The sequence below is a fragment of the Pyrus communis genome, chromosome 16 (assembly GCF_041283825.1).
Source record: "Pyrus communis isolate YQ-2024b chromosome 16, ASM4128382v1, whole genome shotgun sequence".
In the NCBI taxonomy this organism is placed as follows: Eukaryota; Viridiplantae; Streptophyta; class Magnoliopsida; order Rosales; family Rosaceae; genus Pyrus; species Pyrus communis.
This window is the reverse complement of record NC_142580.1, coordinates 16,962,982-16,984,728: the sequence shown is the minus strand read 5'-3', so window position 1 is coordinate 16,984,728 and position 21,747 is coordinate 16,962,982. Positions and strand designations below refer to the sequence as shown.

The window sequence follows — 21,747 nt, the reverse complement described above, 5'->3', positions numbered from 1 at the left end:
CTTAAATATACATACCATTCAATTTCTTAAGTGTTATACGTACAAAATAAATAAATTTAAATCTACTTAATAAATATATATGCACCATTGAATTTGATGGGATACAAATTCTACGAAACTAATTTCAACAATCCAACATTCAAACTTGTTTGTATATGCTTCAAGATCGCATCGGCAAAAAATCGCAAAAAAAAAAAAAAAAAAATATTTAGAGATCAAGTAACGGGACAAACCTTTCAACAGTTATCAATGAAAAATCACAATTTAACAATTATTGTAACTCTGATTTTGATGATTTTTTACAGCTACACTCCTTGACCCTATACAAATACAATGAATGAACTCATGAACTCGATCTTCAATTTAAAATATTTACACTAGTGGATACCAAAAAATCTTATGTTATACTTAATGAAAGTATGAATAAACTCATTAAGTGTTAGTGAATCTATCGTTTTGATGAGATATGCATTTTACAAAACTAATTTCAACAATCCAACTGTCAAACTTGTTTGTATATGCTTCAAGATCGCATATGCCAAAAATCGTACAAAACAAACATTCAGAAATCAAGTAACAGGACAAAACTTTTAGACGGTTATCAAAGAAAAATCACGATTTAACGGTTATTTTAACTTCGATTTTGATGATTTTTTATAGCTACACTCCTTGACCCTATATGAATACAATGAATGAACTCGATCTTCAATTTAAAATATTTACACTAGTGGATACCACAAAATCTTATGTTATACTTAATGAAAGAATGAATAAACTCTTAAGTGTTAGTGAATCTATTGTTTTGATGGGATATGCATTCTACGAAACCAGTTTCAACGATCCAATGGTCAAACATGTTTGTATATACTTCGAGAACACATACACCAAAAATTGTAAACAACAAACATTCAGAGATCAAGTAACGGGACAAAACTTTTTGACGGTTATCAACAAAAAATCACGATTTAACGGTTCTTTTAACTCTGATTTTGATGATTTTTTACAGCTACACTTCTTGACTCTATATGAATACAATGAATAAACTCGATCTTCAATTTAAAATATTTACACTAGTGGATACCACAAAATCTTATGTTATACTTAATGAAAATATGAATCAACTCTCAAGTGTTAGTGAACCTATTGTTTTGATGAGACACACATTCTACGAAATTAGTTTCAATGATCCAACCGTCAAACATGTTTGTATATACTTCGAGATCACATACACCAAAAATTGTAAAAAGCAAACTTTTAGAGAGCAAGTCACGGGACAAAACATTTCGACGGTTATCGATGAAAAATCACGATTTAACGATTATTTTAACTCTGATTTTGATGATTTTTACAGCTATACCCCTTGACCCTATATGAATACAATGAATGAACTCAATCTTCAATTTAAAATATTTACACTAGTGGATACCATTAAATCTTATGTTATACTTAATGAAAGTATGAATAAACTCTTAAGTGTTAGTGAATCTATCGTTTTGATGGGATACACATTCTATGAAATTAATTTCAACGATCCAACCGTCAAACTTGTTTGTATATGCTTCGAGATCGCATACGCTAAAACTCGCAAAAAACAAATATTCAGAGATCAAGTAACAGGACAAAACTTTTCGACGGTTATCAACAAAAAATCACGATTTAACGGTTATTTTAACTCCGATTTTGATGATTTTTTACAGCTACACTCCTTAACCCTATATGAATACAATGAATGAACTTGATCTTCAATTCAAAGTATTTACACTAGTGGATACCACAAAATCTTGTGTTATACTTAATGAAAGTATGAATAAACTTCTGAAGTGTTAGTGAATCTGTTGTTTTGATGGGATACGCATTCTATGAAACTAGTTTCAACGATCCAACCATCAAACATGTTTATATATACTTCGAGATCAGATACGCCAAAAATTGCAAAAAAACAAACATTCAGAGAACAAGTAATGAGACAACTTTTTGACGGTTAACAACAAAAAATCAAGATTTAATATTTTTAACTTCAATTTTGATGATTTTTTACAGCTACATTCCTTGACCCTATATGAATACAATGAATGAATTTGATCTTCAATTTAAAATATTTACACTAGTGGATACCACAAAATCTTATGTTATACTTAATGAAAGTATAAATAAACTCTAAGTGTTAGTGAATCTATCGTTTTGATGGGATATGCATTCTACGAAACTAATTTCAACAATCTAACTGTCAAAGTTGTTTGTATATGCTTCAAGAACACATGTGCTAAAAATTGCAAAAAAACAAACATTCAGATGTCAAGTAACGGGACAAAACTTTTTGACGGTTATCAACGAAAAATCACTATTTAACAGTTATTTTAACTTCGATTTTGATGATTTTTTACTGCTACACTCCTTAAACCTATATGAATACAATGAATGAATTCAATCTTCAATTCAAAATATTTACACTAATGGATACCACAAAATCTTATGTCATGATGATCGATGAAAATTGATGATTTTGTAAAAGGAATAACATGCAAGCTTTGAGTTCCATTGGCAAGGTTTAAACTTTTGAGAAAGGCTTCACAACCTTTTAAACAAAAATTCTTTCATTTTGCATATGCTTGCACATTTAATATTTTGTAATAGACTAGTAGTGTTTAGATGTTTGTTTATTAGGCTCTTATTTTTGTGTGTAGATGTAGTACTTAAATGACATGTGTTTTAATGTTTTGAAGTAATATTTATGTGACAATGTGTGGTATGTGCAAATTTAAGAAAAAACAATTTTTTCTTAACGGGTCATAATGGGTGTGACACGACATGACCCGTTAAGATAACTGGTGTTATAAGAAACATACATGACCCGTTTGCCAGGCCTAGTGAAAGACATACTTTTGTCTTTGTTTGTTTGTTTGTTTGTTTGTTTTTTTTTTTTTTTTTTTTTTTTTTTTTTTTTTTTTTTTTTTTGGGGGGGGGTGTTGGGGGGGTGGGGGTTTGGATATATGCTTTTTTCATTAGTGTGCAAAATACATTATGGTTTGAGAAATGATGAAGTTATTTTTTTCTTTTGTGAATGGTTAATGTAAATTATCTCCTCTTTGTTTCAATTTGCTTTGTACACTGGAATCAGATGCCAACTCACAAGAGAAACAAGTGCATGTCATAACTCACCCAGAAAGAACACATGTATACATTATACCTAATTCATGCTAGATGTCCATGGAATAGGATGTAATTTGAATTGAAATAATGAATTTGACTCATCCACGTGATAGTCACATGAGTTTAACGGAATACGAACGGAAGTTTGGATTTGGACCTCAATTGCTAACAGGGCTCACCACGGGGGTTTAATTCATAACTTTTTCACCCAAGGGTCACATTGAAAGTGCCATGTCACCATAGGGACCAAGAAATTTTTTTGGCCTACTATATATCTTGGATGGCGTCCTAGGTGGACAGCCACATCATTTAGAATAAATTAAAAATTTTAGTTAATTAAGAAGAATTAAAAAAAAAACCAAAAAGAAAGAAGAACAGTGAAAACCCTAAAACCCTTGGAACCTAAAGTACGTTTGTCATTATCTGCTCCTCCCATCCTCCTTCCTTCATCTAGCTTCTCACAACCATTGTCTTTCCCACAAACCTTTCAATTAACGGTCGTAGCGACACCAAAATTGTGTAGGAGTGTTTTTACTTTGATAAAACCAATTGCATAAATTTTTGGATGAAACAAGCAAAAAACTAGTCTACAACAATGGGGAGCAAATGACAAAAAAGTGAATACAAACCAATTTAAGGATTTATGAAAAATAAATGACAAATGCTTGTCAATAATCAAAACAAGGAGTGTGGAGCGCCGATGAATCCTTTATGGGGAGGACGGTGACTGTGAAAGGGTGGGAAACTAGGTTTCATGTTCCTCGCTAGATTTTAGGGTTTGTTCTCTTCCTTTATTCTTTTTAACTCTATTACTTAAATAAAAAAAATTAGTGTTATAAACTTCTTATTTAAGTGTGATTGTGTAAATCCTAAATTAGATTTGATAATTAGATTTGATTCTAGTTATTCTTCCCTTTTAGGACTTGTATTCCTAGGAGGCGAATGATTTCTTCTCTCTTATTACTATAAATAAAGGCACTGCGTAAGGGAATAACACATCTCTACATAATCCTACAAACATCTCTCTCTATATTTTCTCTATGCTGCCGGCCCCCTCTCCCTGTTAGTTAAATATAGGTCACAACACGTTATTAGCACGCTCTTACCGCTGCGCTTAGGAATTTGACATGGAAGTTTTCTGATCAAAGCAGTTCACCAATATCATCACGCAATCAGGTTCTTTCAAAACAACGATTTTTATCTCGATATTTTTGCAGCCCTGATAACATGAACATTCACCATAATGCATGACTCAACTTTACGTTTATCGAATTTTAGATTTTGCATGAATTGTGTGTGCCTTATATCAATAATTTGAATTATGTGAATTTGATATTTCCATGTATTGCATCAACTATATATATCCATGCAATAAATTATTTGAAGACATATGCATTGAACTAATTGAAGAAAAATTAAAACATAATTCTTCTAGGGTTCTTTGAATCCAGGACCCGAGCCAACCCCGTGGAGCTTGAAGCTCTACCCCCGTGAACGCAGCAAAATGACGCCGTCCCTGGCATCATCCCAAAACCTAGAAAACCGCCCTTTGCTGTCTTCTTTTCTGGGCAACCACGACCTGAAGTCGTGTTCTTGGGCTACTTTCATCGTCTTGGACGACAATTGAATGGAATTCCAGAAGAATTCCTTTGAATTTTTTTTCGAATCTTTGGTTCTAAATCCCTTGATCGAGTCTGGACACCAAAACCAGAAGCCCGTATTGGGTTGGCTTGCTCGGCCTGTGAAAAAAAAAAAAGAAGAAATTTTCTTTTAACTGGGTTCGCCTGAAGCAGCCCAACACCACGGCTCGGCCCAACATGTGACACTAACTCAAGGGCTATGGTGTTCCACATGCACGTGTTGCACTAGATCCCAGCCCCATGCTAGTGCATCTGTGTTCCCACATGGGCCTCTATTTTGGACCCTATTTGCAACCCGTTTGTTGCTATTGGGCTGGTAGCCTAATTCTTTTTGACCTGATCAGCTTATGTCCACCACATCCCACTTTTGGCCCTGGACTATATGGTACAAATTCGCACAACCTGCATGTGGGTTTTGGCCCATATTTTTAGGCCCCCAAGCGTAATTGTTTATTTTTTTTAGACAATTTGGGTTTTATAATTTTTTCACCCACACTTTAATTTTGGCCCAAACTCCAAATAATTAAATATCTATTTAGGTTTTATAATTTTAGACTTGAATATCTATTTGCATATTTTCTTGTTGCATATATTTGTATATATATTTGTGTTTTTCTGTAGGAACATATGAACTTGAAGTTCAAAATTTTTTTTTTTTTCGAAACCTAAAGTTTCTAAAAACATGCCTTGTTTGAAAACCTGAATGTTCTATTCCTATGTGAATGGATTGATCTCCGTTAAACTAACCACATCTTGTCCATTTATTTTGTGATAAGAACATGTCGAATTTGAACAAACTCGACTTCACTGCTTTGGAGGTCTCTGGAAGAAACTACCTTAAGTGGGTCCAAGATCTGAAACTCCACCTCATTGCATAGAATTTGCGTCCCACCATTGAAGATGAGATGGACAACCCGGTTGGCGAAGTTGAGAAAGCCACTACCATGATCTTCATCCGAAGGCACATTCATGATGCACTACAAACCAAGCACCTTGCTGAGGAAGATCCATGAGCATTCTAGATTGCTTTGGCTGATCGTTTTGATTACCAAAAGGACATCTTCTTGCCTAAAGTAAAACATGATTGGCAACATTTGCACTTCCAAGACTTTAAGTTTGTGAATGAATATAATTCTGAAGTTTGTCAAATCCGATCACTTCTCAAGTTTTGTAACGATAACTTGACTGAAAAGGATCTCCTGGAGAAGACCTATTCGACCTTCTCTGTTGCCAATATTGTCTTATAGCAACAATATAGGACTCAGAAGTTTACTAAGTTTTCGGAATTGAACTTAGTTTTACTTCTCGTTGGAAAGCAGAATTTGTTGTTGATGAAAAATCATCAAGCTCGACCTACTGGGCCATAGTTGTGCCTAAAGCACATTATAGCATAAACCAACACCCAAAACTGTAACATAGGCGTGGTAAGGGCGACCAAAAGCCATTCTGTCAAGGTTAATAGGCCAAAGCAATTGAAACCATGGATGCAGACATATGTTATCGCTGTAGTTCAAAGTACCATTGGTCCTACATTTGCCGTGCTCCCCAGAAGGTTGTAGCAGAATATCATTCTCATCGTAAGAAGTTTGAATCAAACTTTGTGCAAATAAAGTATCAAGATGGAGGTTTTTGACTTTCAGGAGGATACCACCCTTATGGAATATTAGAATCTTAGACATGAACTATTTTTAGTTGAATTTAGAACCCTGGGGGCTGAATTCCACCTAGTGGCCAAACCCCATCTTGTTTTTTGGTTTAATTTTGAACGATTTCTTTTATGTTTGGATTATTGTTGGTGATTTGTTTTTGGATATTAATTTTTTATTAATTACCATCCTCAAATACTTAAATTATTTTGAATGGATATCTATATTTAGAACTTTTATCCATGTGACCAATTCAAATTAATTGTTATTTCTAGGTATGACTAGTGGGAAAGTTAGTTGTCTGGCAAAGAGTGCAACCACGCACACTGTTTTACGTGAACGTATCTATTTCATTAACTTCATACCTAAGAATGCACCTCTGACAACCCCCTTAAGACTATCCAACCTGATCGAAGGATACGGCAAGGCATGTATAATGTTGTCCAATGGTGCAATTTTGACCATTGATAAGGCACTCTATTCTCCGTGTTCCGGTGGAATGTTGTTGAGTTTCAAGGACATTAGAGATAATAATTACCATGCTGAAACCTATGTAGAAAAGGGAGTTGAATTTCTGTGCATAACTTTCTACGAATATGGCCAAATGTGTATTCTAGAAAAGATGGAGCGTATCCCGAGTGGTCTGTATACTATGACCATATGCCCTATAGAAAGCCACTATATGGCCAACCTTACTTCTAGGACCGTGCACGAAATTACACTTTGGCATGATCATTTGGGATACCTCGGATGAACAGTGATGCGCCGTATCCTCAAATCATCACATGGGCATCCACTAACCCAAAGTTTAGGTTTGATTCAAGGAATTGCATGTTAAACCTGCTTCATTGGAAAACTTATTATTAAGCCTTCTTATGAGAAGTTTCACTCGAATCTTCCTATTTTTCTACAAAGGATTCAGGAGGACATTTGTGGACCTATTCACAATCCATACGAACCATTTAGATATTTTATGGTTTTGGTTGACGCTTCCACATATTAGTCACACGTGTGCTTGTTGTCCATAAGAAGTGTTGCACTCTCCAAACTATTAGCTCGAGGTATCAAGCTTAGGGATCACCACCCTTATTATCCAATCAAATCTATTTGATTAGATAATGCTTGAGAATTCACATCTAAAACTTTTGATGACTATTACATGTCAATTAGGGTTGAATTGGAACATCCAGTACCCTATGTTCACACCCAAAATGGCCTAGCAGAGGCATTCATTAAGCGCTTACAAATGATTGCTCGATTGTTAGTCATATGTACTAAGCTCCTAAATGCTACTTGGGGCCATGCAATATTGCATGCAGCCATGTTGGTCCCCATGAAGCCTGTTGTGACCCAACCATATAGTATCCTTCAATTGGTTACCAGATACGAACCCTACATATCGCATCTGCACGTTTTTGGTTGTGCGGTCTATGTGTCGATTTTGCCGCTTTTACGTACAAAAATGGGGTCTCAGCAAAGGATGGGAATCTATGTTGGATATGATTCTCCTTCAATCATTCGTTACTTAGAACCTTTGACAGGGGATCTGTTTACCGCTCATTTCAAGAATTGGCACTTTTATGAGACAATCTTCCTGTCATTAGGGGGAGATAAGAACGTCAACGTTCCTGAAGAAAAACGCGAATTATCGTGGACGACTCTCACTTTGTCTTATTTAAATCCCCACATCGCTCAGTCTGAGACTGAAGTGCAGCGCATATTAGATCTTCAGAGCGTAACTCAGAGCATGCTAGATACTTTTAACTAAAAATGTGCCTGCAAAGATGGAATTACCAAATGTACGAAGGAATTCCTTCCTGAAGGCCCGGGACGCCACTTTGGCCGATCCACGTACATTAGTGGCTAGCCAATCATCTGCTCCTACAAATAAGTGTGGCAGACCACTTGGTTCAAAGTATTCACACCCTCAGAAGAGGAAATCCATGGCACAAGCTCCTGAAGAGCCTACTGTGAATCCAACTGCCGCTTACTTATTCTATCCAACTATTGAGAAAATTCTAGATTATGGAAGCATCCTTGAAGAAACGAATCTACCTCTAAAAAATCGTGAGATTTCGGGTCCATTATCCTAGCTTGGATGATGTTTGGTGTAGAAATGAGATGATCGTCAACGGTGCATTAGCATAGGCAGTAGCTATTAAGATCATGTTGAGCAATGATATTGAACCTCGTTCCGTTGATGAATGTCGACGTAGAACTAATTGGTCAAACTGGAAACAAGCAATCTAAGTCAAACTCGATTTGCATGTGAAATGTAAGGTGTTTCGACCTATATGTGAAGTCCGTTGGCTACAAGTGGGTTTTCATTTGAAAGCATAATGAGAAGAATGAAATTGTGCATTACAAAACGCGTCTTGTTGCCCAAAGCTTCTTACAATGCCCCGGGATTGACTATTACGAAATTTATTCACTCGGTTGGATGTAATTACTTTTCGCTACCTTATTAGTTTGGTAGTTTTTGAAAAACTGAGTATGCAGTTGATGGACGTAGTAAATGCGTATCTCCATGGGGATCTTAATACGAAAATTTATATGAAAGTTCCCAAATGACTTACATTGACTGGATCAAATACTTCCAAACCCTGGAACATGCTCTCAATTAGGTTAAGGCGTTCACTCTACGGTTTAAAGCAATTCGGAAGAATGTGGTATAACCGTATGAGTGAGTATTTAACTAGTTAGGGATATGTGAACAATGAACTATGCCCTTGTATGTTCATTAAGAAGTCATATTCCAATTTTGCGATTGTTGCAGTATATATCGATGACATGAATCTTATCAAAACTCTTGAAGAGCTCCAAAGAACTGCCACACACCTGAAGTTGGAATTTGAGATGAAAGATTTAGGAAAGACTCGATACTGTTTCGGTCTTGAGATAGAGCACTGTTTGGATATAGTCTTTACCGTTGGAGGCACTGTAGTATTTTGGAGGTCAACTAAACAGACCTTAGTTACCACTTCATCTAACCATGCTGAAGTTCTCGCCTTACACAAAGCAACTCGGGAATGCTTTTGGCTGAAAGCAATTGTGGGCCATATTCGAAGCTCCTGCGATCTTTACCTTGTTGTTGACGTCCCGACGATGATTTGTGAAGACAATGCATCATGCATCAAACAGCTCAAGAAGGGTTACATCAAAAGAGACACCACCAAACACATTACGTCAAAGTTCTTTTTCTCACATCAGCAATAAGAGCATCAAAAGATTGAAGTTACGTAAATTCGTTCACAAGACAATCTGGTTGACCTCTTCACCAAATCACTACTGAATGTGACGTTTCATAAGCTTGTTTAAGGAATTGGTATGCATAAACTTTATAAGTTGTAACATTTGTTAGTTCTCTTTAGAATTGTGCCAAACTTAAGGGGAGTATGCTAAAGTACACTTGCTTGATCTTAATGTACCCTTTTTCCCTATGATTAGGAGCATTTTTCCCACTGAGTTTTTGCTACCTAACGAGGTTTTGACGAGGCACCCACCTTGGGTGGATCATATCCTTGATGACGTCTTGTAGACGGTTCATTTGACTTTGCATTACTGACGCATTTTTCCTTAAACTATGGATTTTGTCCCCACTCAGGTTTTTACCATAGCCTTAAGGTTTTTTGTGAGACTTATTTCCTTATGCAAGTTCCTACCTTATTGAGACTAGTGTGTTCCTAGAATCAGTGCTGACGAGTCGACTTCCTCAACTCTACATGATGCCGAATCTACTTGAGTATTTACACACTCAAGGGGGAGTGTTATAAACTTCTTATTTAAGTGTGATTGTGTAAATCCTAGATTAGATTTTATTTTAGTTATCCTTCCCTATTAGGACTATAAATAAAGGCACTGTGTAGGGGAAATAAGACATCTACTACACAACCCTGCAAACACATCTCTCTCTCTATATTTTCTTTGTGCCGCTAGCCCCATCTCTCTGTCAGTTAAATATAGGGCACATTATTTAGCTTATTTTAAAACATGTGGATGTCCACCTAAGATGGTATAAAATTATGGTACAAATAGATGGTCCATGTAGTATTACGCTACCTTTGTTGTAATAAACTCTCTTTGAATAAAAAGTAATAAACTCCACTATGATCGTTGGAGTCAGATTAGACTTGGTACAAATTTTGCGCTTCAAATAGAAAATCATGGCGGTTGGACTTGCACATCAACCGAATCATACAATGGGGTAGCAGAACTAAAAAAAAAAAAAAAAAAAAAAAAAAAAAAACTATATCTCAGGGATCGTAGGTAGTGATTGCTTCGAAGGAAGACTTTGAGATTGTAGCCAAAGACCTAAGAGAGTTTCCTTGAAGAGTAATTGGGTTTGTGATGAAAAGCAGTTGGGTTGATTGTAGAATCACTCCTGGTTTTGGTTTAATCGTGGGGATTGAATTTGACGAAGGCCCTTGAAGGGCTCTAGCTCTACTTATAGGTAGAGAAAAACGAGCAACCTTGATCATATCCTTGAGATGGAGTAGTGGTATATCAGAGATGAGTTATTTGGCGCTGACAGTGACTATACATAATTTCCTAATTGGTGGCCTTTAGCTGTATCTTGAGGCGGTTTGCATGATTGCAATGACGACCTCAACGTTTCGGATGACACATGCATATGCATTTAAGAAGGCAAGATATTTATGGCCTCTGGTCGTCTGTTTGGAAAATGTATCTTAGAGAAAACCGTGTCTAAGCGCTCTAATAGGTTATAGAAAAATGAGATGGTCTTCCAAGCTTTGGTTTGGGATTGGAAGTTGGTAGACCGAAGTCAAACTTTAGCGTAAATAAAAATGGACATACACCATAACATGCCTTATTTAATTTATGACCCAAACAGAAAAGAGATGTAGAAAAGAGTTTTTTTGTCATAGTAAGGTATCCATTTCCTGAAGGTTTCCTTGTTTGGTGTTTATCTTAGTATTAGTTTGGTTTTGAGTATGATGAAAAGAAAAAGGAAAAAATGATGAAAAAAAAAAAAGAGATTTGGTTGTTGGGATTTCGAAAAGGTTCACGTTTGTTCCAACATGCGAAGAGATTTATAGTTAAACACAAGAGATTTATTTGTGGGGCTTTCAAAAAAGTTTGCATTAGTTTCATCATACTAAGAGATTTTCTCGGGCTTCCAGAAACAGGCATTCATTCCAATTAGGCTTTCGAAAAGATTGACGTTTGTGGGCTAGGCTTTTGAAAAGTGACGTTAGTCACAACGGATTCTAATTTCTGAACTTTCGAAAAAATTGGTGTTTGTTTCAGGCTTTCAACATATCAGTGAAGATTTCATAATTGTGTGGCTCACTTAATGTGTGGTCCCACGTGAAGGGGGTAAAATTTACAAAGTTTCAAATTAAATGTCATTTTCTTCTTGGCCACATCATGAGTTTAAGTGGCGTAATTTAGAGATTTTGTTTAACTAGGATTTGGTTTAGATTATAAAACAAAGTATTTCAGAGATTTTGTTTACCTAGGGTTTGGTTTAGATTTCCTTGTCTCGTGGACAACGGTAAGATTTTATTATTTTTTGTTATTGCTCTTTTGTAATTTTATAAAAACCTCCTTATGAAGAAGAATAATGTATTATGAAGTTTGTGAGATTATTAGAGAATTCTCAGTACCGTAAACCCTTTACTTTTTAACCACTCTCCTCATATATCAGAGTTGTTTAATTAGAATGTCTTCTTGTAAAGAAAAAGAGAGACTAATCCCAGATTTCCTAACATGAAACGTTCGTATTTGACTTCATCGCTTGATTGTCTTCTATATCAATAACCAAAATTTTGTCCATCTCACTCAATTTTATTCAAAAGACAATTTGTAATTAAGTAACTCTTGGCACTTGAAGCTGATATCCCAAGTATGTAGTTTATATGCATCATATTTTTGTACACGAGATAGAGAGCAATATTCACTTCAAGCCCCTCACAGTACTCCTCAAAAATCTGCATGCATGCCTATAATAGAAGCTCCATTTTTACAATGACAATTATTAGACCACAAAATAGTGAAATATGCTTGATGTGTGACACAACATGTTGATTAGGACTTCAAATGTGGCAATATATAACTAAATCTAGATCAAGACCAAGCAAACATTTAACTTCTTCTGCAAGTGAATGCCTAACCAAATAACTATACGATGCAAACGATGTCATCCTTGAAGCTCATTGCAAAGCTCTCCACATATCTCCCGGGCAAAATAATAACCAACAAGGATCCTCTGACCATCCTAAGCACTAAAGGTTTTGTCACTGCTCCCACAAGATTTTTGCAAGTGAGTTCTAATTCCTTGCATATGTATATGTTCCATTTGTAGCGACATGTTGTTTCCTTTTGTATCTAATCGATATTTTGCCTTAATTGATGTTGCTTGATCGATATTTTGAAATATTAAAACAAACATCTGATCAAATATTGGGAACATATCAACTAGCTGTAGGTTGGTATGCAATACTATTCGGTCACTATCTTTATAGCACTTTTGTTAGCATGCAGTAGGCACAGTTTTGTTAACAAAATAACTTAACCTAGCAGAACATTTCTCATTTCACCTAAAAGTTTAACAATTATTTTAATTGTTTGATAAGCTGTATTTTTAAAAGTATTGTAAGTGAAAACCAGTGTAAAAGTGTTTGCTTTTAACGTAAAAGTGATATGTTGTATATAATAACAATATAAACATGACAGTCGGGGTGGTGGCGACAACAGCAGTGGCAAAAACAATGTTAGCCGTGGTGAAGGTATGGGGGTATGATGGTTGGGGACCAAAGGTAATAATGATGGTAGTGGAGGTGGTGATGGTTGTCGTGGTGGCAATAATTGTGATGGTAATGACGGTTGTGGTGTAAGGTTAGAGTTGGTAGTAGTAAGTAGTGGCTGTCAATTTATTCTCTAAGGTATAAAATGTCATTGTTAAAAAAGCTAATGAGGATATCGTATGAATTGAAACTATTAAGTAAATGCTTAACTCCGCTTTTTATTAAAGCAACTTTTAAAAGTAACCTACAATCTGATTTGAAAAGCACTGCTTAAGGGCTTCACTTTTAAAATAAGCTAGATATTTTAATTTTACCAAACATTTTTTTGTTGCTTAACTTTAATGTGAAGTAATTTTTATAAAAAAATAAAATAAAATAAAAGAATAGCAAACGGGGCCTTAGCAAGACCACAATGATATGAAACTAATTTTTGTTGGAACATGAATGAAAATGTTAATATTGTCCTTTAACCTTAAATAAATTCAATAAAAAAAACCTTAAATAAATAAATAATATATCTAAAACCTGCTTTTCTTACTTCCAAATCATTGTGCATGTCTGAAAGATTATAGTTATTTATGTTACTAGATGCTACTGCTTAACAAAGTAGGGTAAATCACAGTCGAAGAAGGAAGATGACGAGGCAGACGCATGTGAAAAGACAAAAGAAGCAGCAGATGTAGTTAAAGATGGAGCCAAAGAGGTGAGACATACATGTGAGTTCATGAGAGACACAATGGAAAATACTGCCAAAGCCGTAAGACTCAATAAATATACCACTTACACGATCATGCTTAGATTAGTACAAGCACAATGATTTGAAGGAAAAATTATTGGATCGTTAGTGTAACTGTAGAAAGTTTTCAATGCAAAATTTACTTGTGGGAGTTGAGCATGTGAAAGGAAAACTTAAAAAAAAAAAAAAAAAATTCTTTTGTTTTGCTAAGCAATCAAATATCCACTTCATATAAGCGGACCATTTTTTTTTTCCACTCACACGTGCAGTTTGATTGAAAAAAAAGAAAAAAAAAATTCTTATCCGTTTTTTTTTTTTAATTGATTGAAACCTCATTCATTCTCAAATTTTTGTCGAAGTCTTTGGTTTTTGTCCACATCATTATTTTAAAAAAAAGATTTACATGTAAGCATATCTAAGTTTTATAATAAAAAATTATTCAACCATTTTCGAATATATTCATAAAGGTTTATATTTAGTATAATTATATTTATTGATTAAAGTTTTTGTATCGTATATTCTATTTTAATTTGTACCATTTTTTAATTTCAGATATTTTTTTATTTATACAAATTTTCTTTTCAGCTTTATTTTGTATCCATATATTTTATTTATTTTTATATGCTCATAATTTGAGCTTTTATTTGTGCTCATAAATTTTTTCTATTTGTACCAATAGGTATTCATAATGTACTGATTTTTTTTTATAAATAGTGTACCACTTTTTTATATGCAAAATGTACACTTTTTTTAAAATGTCCCATTTCTTTTAATTTAAATCTATTCAATTTTATATTTATAATGCACCAATGTTTTATATTTTAATTTAAGAAGTACCCATATTTAAAATTAAAAAGAAAAATTTAAAAACCTCATAAGATTTCACACCGTCAAAATTTGAGGAAAAACTAAAATTCCTATTTAGTATTAATCTTTGCATAATTTTACAGAGGAATTATTGTTTTTTCGTTATTAATTTTCTTAATCAATACTGAAAGTTAATGTGACATCCCACATCGTCCAGGGGAGTGATCCTTAAATGTATATTCCCATCCCTACCTAGCACGAGGCATTTTGGGAGCTCATTGGCTTCGGGTTCCGTAGGAATTCCGAAGTTAAGCGAGAAGGGGGCTAGAGCAATCCCATGATGGGTGACCCACTGGGAAGTTGCTCGTGAGTTCCCAAAAACAAAACCGTGAGGGAATGGTAAGCCCAAAGAGGACAATATCGTGCTACGGTGGTGGAGCGGGCCCGAGAAATGATCCGCCCTGGGCCGAGATGTGACAATTTGGTATCAGAGCCTAACCCTGGCCGCGTGTGTGCCGACGAGAACGTCAGGCCCCTAAGGGGGGTGGATTGTGACATCCCACATCGCCCAGGGGAGTGATGCTTAAATGTATATTCTCATCCTTACCTAGCACGAGGCCTTTTGGGAGCTCACTGGCTTCAGGTTCCGTAGGAACTCCGAAGTTAAGCGAGAAGGGGGCTAGAGCAATCCCATGATGGGTGACCCACTGGGAAGCTGCTCGTGAGTTCCCAAAAACAAAACCGTGAGGGAATGGTAAGCCCAAAGCGGACAATATCGTGCTACGGTGGTGGAGCGGGCCTGGGAAGTGATCCGCCCTAGACTGGGATGTGATGGTTAACATTCGTTCTTCAATCAAAATATTTAAATTAATAAGGTTTCAATCTAAGATTTTGTTTGACAAGAGACCGGAACAAAAGTTTTCCAAATAATAATAATAATAATTCAAACCATTAGTTTTAAACACTTTTGAGGATAATGAAATGATATCTTCACATCCTTTTCTACTCCTACATGCATTTTTCCCATACGATACAAATAAAGAAAATAAAGGGCCACAATAAAGAGGGGTGAGAAGATTAAAAAAAAAAAAAAAAAAAATGTGCAGAATTTATTGTCTTGAAGAATTAATTTCGGGGTTTGCTACAATATTTACATGTATTTTGTACAATCATCATCTAACGGTAAGATATATTTATATGAATATATTTATTTAATAAAATTACAATATGACTGTTGAGATGAAAATTGTATTAAAGACATGCAAGTATTGCAGTCAATAGTGTTACTTTCTCCCAATTTTAGTCAAATTTTATCTCTAATCATAAAGATTTATGTCCATGAACTTCGCTCACCTGCACAATTTTTTTTCCCCACATATGAATGGTTGAGATTAACCAACTCAATCAACTTGAAGGCATCAAGTGAACAGCTAACCTTTTGTATACGAGGCCGAAGTGTAGGCCTGGTTCATTTCGTTTTGGGCCAGCCTGTCTAAAAGCAATATTGTTATTTGTTCATTTGTTTGTTTAATTTTTTTGGATTTGGCTACAATATTTGTATGTATTTAATACAGTTACTATTTCGACAGTCATAATGTAATTATTAAAACATATATTGACATAAATATATCTAACTGTTAGATGATGATTGTATTGATAATTTATGAGATGATACCTAACTATAGGAAGCAATTTTTTTTTGTATGTTTTGGAAATCAGATGAACAAAATGGCAAAAGAGACAACAGATAAGGTAACTGAAACAGCAGAAACCCTCACGAACAAAACAAAGGGCACCGTCTCAAGCGCATGGGGAGTTGCCAAGAATACTGTAGAGATTATCAAGGACAAAGTAGTGGACAAGTGAAATACAAGAGTATGAAGATTGACACCAACAAATAAGCTAAATCTGATTTACAAATTCTTATCAACTATTATCATTTAAAGTGAGTTTCTTTAAATAATAGTATTGTTGGCTGGGATATCCACACATAATTCTCCCTGCGAGAATGATGAAAATTTGTTTTAATTTTAACGTGCTTTGGCAAGGTCTCGAGCAGGCTCTTGGGCTCTCTTACATAGTTATTGCCCGACGGAACCATGACATTCGTCGGTTACTTAATTAATATTTCGTCAGGCAACCACCACAATTTGTCGGTTAAGTTCAGAAAAAGCCGCCTGAAAATTCACTTCAAAATCAAATTCGCCCCGAATTTTTAAGTTGCCTAAAAGAATTTGCTTATATTTCGTTGGGCAATCAATATTTCCCACCATTTTTTCCCAACGAAAATCTTTGAATTTTCTTGAAGTTTGTCCGAAGAATGAATTGTTTATCCGACGATAAGTTAGATTAACGAACATGTGTCGCAATTTTAAAAAGACCTACCCGACGAACCTTCTGCCAGGTAAGAGTTTAAAATGTTATAACCTTCTAGCATCTCCCTCCTTGCCGTTTCAACCTCTTTCTCTGTGCTCTCAAGCTTTCCCTCTCTTTGCTCTCAAACTATCCCTCTCAGTATTATCTCACTCTCACTCTCACTCTCCTTCTCATCGGCCTCCGCTATCAAACCCAACAACACTTTCCCTCTCATCGGCCCCCACTCTCAAACCTAGTAACATTCTCACTCTGTAATTGTAAGTTTATTTCAATTTTGTTTTATTTGTTAATTTGTTTTGGGTTTGTGAAATTGAAATGGGCTTGTGCATACGTTTGGGTTTTTTAAATTAAATTTGTGACAATGAAATGGATTTGTGAATTCGTGAATTGGGTTTGTATGTGAATCTGTGAATCGGGTTGTATGTGAATCTGTGAACATGCATGTGGGGTTTCTTCTAGATAACGAAATTAGGATAGTGGGTTTTTGATAAAATGGGGTCAACAACAAATTAGAATTTGGTGATAATATGTCAATCTGTGAATTGGGTTTTTGAATTGGAATTGGGTTTTGGAATTAGAATTGGGTGTTAATTCTCAATGCTCTCAATCTGTGATATATGTCAACATGTGAATAGGGTTTTAGAATTGATTATACACGGTGTAATTTTGAATGGGGTTTCTGAAAGTGAAAATGAAAATGTGAAATGAATATGTAAAAGTGAAATTGTGAATTCATTAAGTGAAAGTGGAATTGTGAATTGAATATGTGAAAGTTGAATTGTGATTTCAAAATGATGGATATTTGTGTATGCGATTTGTGAACTGAAAATGATGCATATAGGTTGAAAATGAATTCATAGTGGATTATTATCTAAATGAAAGTGATGCAAATAGGTTTAAGAAATATTTGAAATGGTGTATTTTTGCAGATGGCTCCCCGATTGATCACGTGCCACTGGTCTGCTTCATCTTTGGCTCAAAGTGAGCAGTCGACCCCAATGGTACTGTGGTGGCCAGTGGTATCCAAGCACTGACTGCAGAGTCGGTAGCTGACACCAGTTCGACCACATCATTACCCTTCTCTCCTTGATCCACTTAGCGACTCCATATCACCAGTCGCCACCAACCACCTCAGCATCGCCGGCTAGCACTTCACCCCCACTCTGGCAACGTAGAGGCCGAATCAGCCCTCGTAGATGGAGAGGAGACGAGAGGATAACTCCCCACCGGCCCAAGGAATAAAAAGACTCGGGGCATTTTGTCAGGTCTGAAGACAAACCAGATCACTCGAACTACCTAGGCTCCGATCCAAATTGTAAGCCTCCCCAACCACCGTTGAGCCTGTGCCAATGTCAACAGTTTGTGGACTCACGATTGCGAGGCCATCATCCATAACAAATGCCCCATGGATACTGATTCATAGATTTCATATAGGCAGGAGGTTTGCCGGGAGATGTACTGCCCAGCTTTCAGTAAGTATACAACTACTTTGTCAAAGTCATAATATTTTTAAAAATTAATTAATTGTCGTTTTAAATTAATTATTTGTTATTCTATGTGAAAATTATAGTCCAACTTTTCATGGAATGAGCTTGACAGAGGTTGTATGGAGTACATTGAATGGATCTGGAAGTTGCGGTTCAAGGAGTGGAAGTACGAGCTCCACAAGTACTACAAGTATTGTCTGACACTTGAGGTAGTGCAGGGGACCCTCCTAAGGAGTTTTTGGAGAGGGTGGGTGAGTGGGACTAACTTTGGCACTCATTTTGAGAGTGAAAAGTATAAGGTAATGAATATTTATATTCATATTTTTAATTATTATTTTATAATTATTTTTTCAGCTTCATCAAAGATGTGTGTTATTTAGGATTTTGGGGTATCCCATGCACTGCAAAAAGGAAAAGAACGAACAAACATGTAATAGAAGAGAGATAATAAATTTTGAAAATTTCTTTATTAATAAAGAGAATAGGGGTTTTGACAAGTGGTGTGATTAGATCCGAAAAGAATTGCCTACATATCTCTGGGAATGAAAATCAAATCATTGGTGTAGTTCTTTAAAAAGATGATACAATGCAAGTTTTACATCCGAGATTATCTTTGACAATAGCCTATGGTGAGGTGTTAAGGGGAGTTCTCCAGGAATTTGCCTTCGCACAGATTGTTGTGTTGGAAATCTCTAGTAGTACCACCTAAGCTGAGCGATATTCCGCTTTTTGGTAATCCAAGTTCCATCAATGTGTTAAAGATTGTAGGTTTTTTTCCCTCCTACTCCAACAACTTTGTATGGTCTTTCCCAGTTTGCCTTCTCTTCGTACCTTGGTGTTCTCAAATACTTCATTTAGGACCAGATCTCCAATTTGAAGGCTTCGAGGTTTAACACCTTTGTTGAAGTACAACTGGATTTGCTGTTGGTAGACGCCAAGTTGGACTTGGGCTCATTTTCTGTGTTCTTAGGAAAAGTGGAGGTTGGGCTTAAGGATTCCAGCATTTTTCAATGCAGTTCGTTCTCTAGTATTCAACTTTCACATCACAATAACTTGGACTGGAATAATGGCTTCTATTCCATAGGCCATGAAGAATCCAAGCAATTTCTCTAGCAACTTGCTTTTCTTCTCAAGCCTCTTTTTTAGTCACAGTCGGATACTTTTGTTTGATGCCTCTACTTGCATGTTGCCTTATGGGTATTGAGGAGTAGAGGTAAAATGACGAATGCCGAATTCCTTATACCAGTCCGTGACTTCAGAGCTACTAGTTTGTAGCCTATTATTTGTAAGTATGGTATGGGGAATTCTGAAATGACAGATGATGTTATTTCGAACGAAGGACTTGACAACTGCCAAAGTGATTCTACACAAAGCCTCTATCTCGACCCACTTTGAGAAATAATCTACTGCCACTATCAGGATACTAATTATTTTCCTAGGCTTTCTTCAACGAACCTATGAGATCAATGCCTCGTTACATGAAAGGCCATGTTTAGTCAAAGTGCTATGCTTTTATGCGTGTTGATAATTTATGGGAGTGTACCTTTGGTATTTATCGAAAGTCTAGGCACAATCCAAAACGTCATGTCTAATTGTGGGCCAGTAGTATTTAGCCATTAATGCCTTTGTTGTAAGTGATCTTCTGCCTACACTGTTTCCATATATGCTGGAGTGGATGTCATTGAGGCTTTGTAAGATTGTCTTTAGAAGTGATGCATAGGGTTTGAGGTTCGGAGTAGGAACACTTGTAGAGTTTCTCGTGGATGATGGTGTATCTCAAAGCCCTTTGGACCAGTTTTCTGGCCAAATGGCGATCTTCGGGTAATTTTCCATCTTGGATGTAGTTATTGATTTTGTCCATCCAATTCTCTATTGTATTGATAATAGTAACCATGTCTGGTTCTGGCTCGTAGATGGTTCGGGCTTCAAGGTACTCAAAGGGAATCGTTCGTCGGAGCAAGTAATAAACATTGGATGCGATGTTTGCTAATGCATCATCATGTGTTGTTCACATCCCTTCAAATTTGCTTGATCTCGTACCTTTCAAGCCCTTCAAGTAACGCGTTGGCTTTTGTCATATCCCGACCCGGGGCGGATCACTTCCCCGGCCCGCTCCACCACCGTAGCACGATATTGTCGGCTTTGGACTTACCATTCCCTCACGGTTTTGTTTTTGGGAACTCATGAGCAACTTCCCAGTGGGTCACCCATCATGGGATTGCTCTAGCCTTTTTCTCGCTTAACTTCGGAGTTCCTACGGAACCCGAAGCCAGTGAGCTCCCAAAAGGCCTCGTGCTAGGTAAGGATGAGAATATACATATAAGGATCACACCCCTGAGCGATGTGGGATGTCACAATCCACCCCCCTTAGGGGCCCGACGTCCTCGTCAGCACACCACGGCCAGGGTTAGGCTCTGATACCAAATTGTCACATCCCAACTTGGGCGGGGCCACATCCCGGGCCCGACTCTACCGTAGCACGATATTGTCCGCTTTGGGCTTACCATTCCCTCACGGTTTTGTTTTTGGGAACTCACGAGCAACTTCCCAGTGGGTCACCCATCATGAGATTGCTCTAGCCCCATTCTCGCTTAACTTCGAAGTTCCTACGGAACCCGAAGCCAGTGAGCTCCCAAAAGGCCTCGTGCTAACTAGGGATGGGAATATACATTTAAGGATCACTCCCCTGGGCGATGTGGGATGTCACAATCCACCCCCCTTAGGGGCCCGACGTCTTCGTCGGCACACACGCAGCCAGGGTTAGGCTTTGATACCAAATTGTCACATCCCGGCCTGTGGCAGATCACTTCCCGGGCCCGCTCCACCACCGTAGCACGATATTGTCCGCTTTGGGCTTACCATTCCCTCACGGTTTTGTTTTTGGGAACTCACGAGCAACTTCCCAGTGGGTCACCCATCATGGGATTGCTCTAGCCTCCTTCTCCCTTAACTTCGGAGTTCCTACGAAACCCGAAGCCAGTGAGCTCCCAAAAGGCCTCGTGCTAGGTATGGATCAGAATATACATATAAGGATCACTCCCCTGGACGATGTGGGATGTCACAATCCACCCTCCTTAGGGGCCCGACGTCCTCGTCGGTACACACGCGACCAGGGTTAGGCTCTGATACCAAATTGTC

At 36.7% G+C, this 21,747-nt stretch overlaps 1 protein-coding gene and 1 long non-coding RNA gene across 2 annotated transcripts; both read left to right on the top strand.

Annotated features, from left to right (window-relative positions):
• Positions 1-12,593: 12,593 nt before the first annotated feature.
• On the top strand, positions 12,594-16,612 carry LOC148690065 (uncharacterized). The gene is made up of 3 exons (XM_088687494.1): positions 12,594-12,719; positions 13,826-13,960; positions 16,466-16,612. The coding sequence occupies exons 1-3, from the start codon at positions 12,594-12,596 to the stop codon at positions 16,610-16,612; spliced, it is 408 nt and encodes a 135-aa protein (XP_088543620.1).
• A 319-nt stretch (positions 16,613-16,931) lies between these two features.
• On the top strand, positions 16,932-19,106 carry LOC148690064 (uncharacterized). Its single transcript, XR_015957990.1, has 3 exons — positions 16,932-17,379; positions 18,052-18,594; positions 18,693-19,106. It is a non-coding gene; the product is annotated as an uncharacterized LOC148690064 (long non-coding RNA).
• The last annotated feature ends 2,641 nt before the right edge of the window (positions 19,107-21,747 follow it).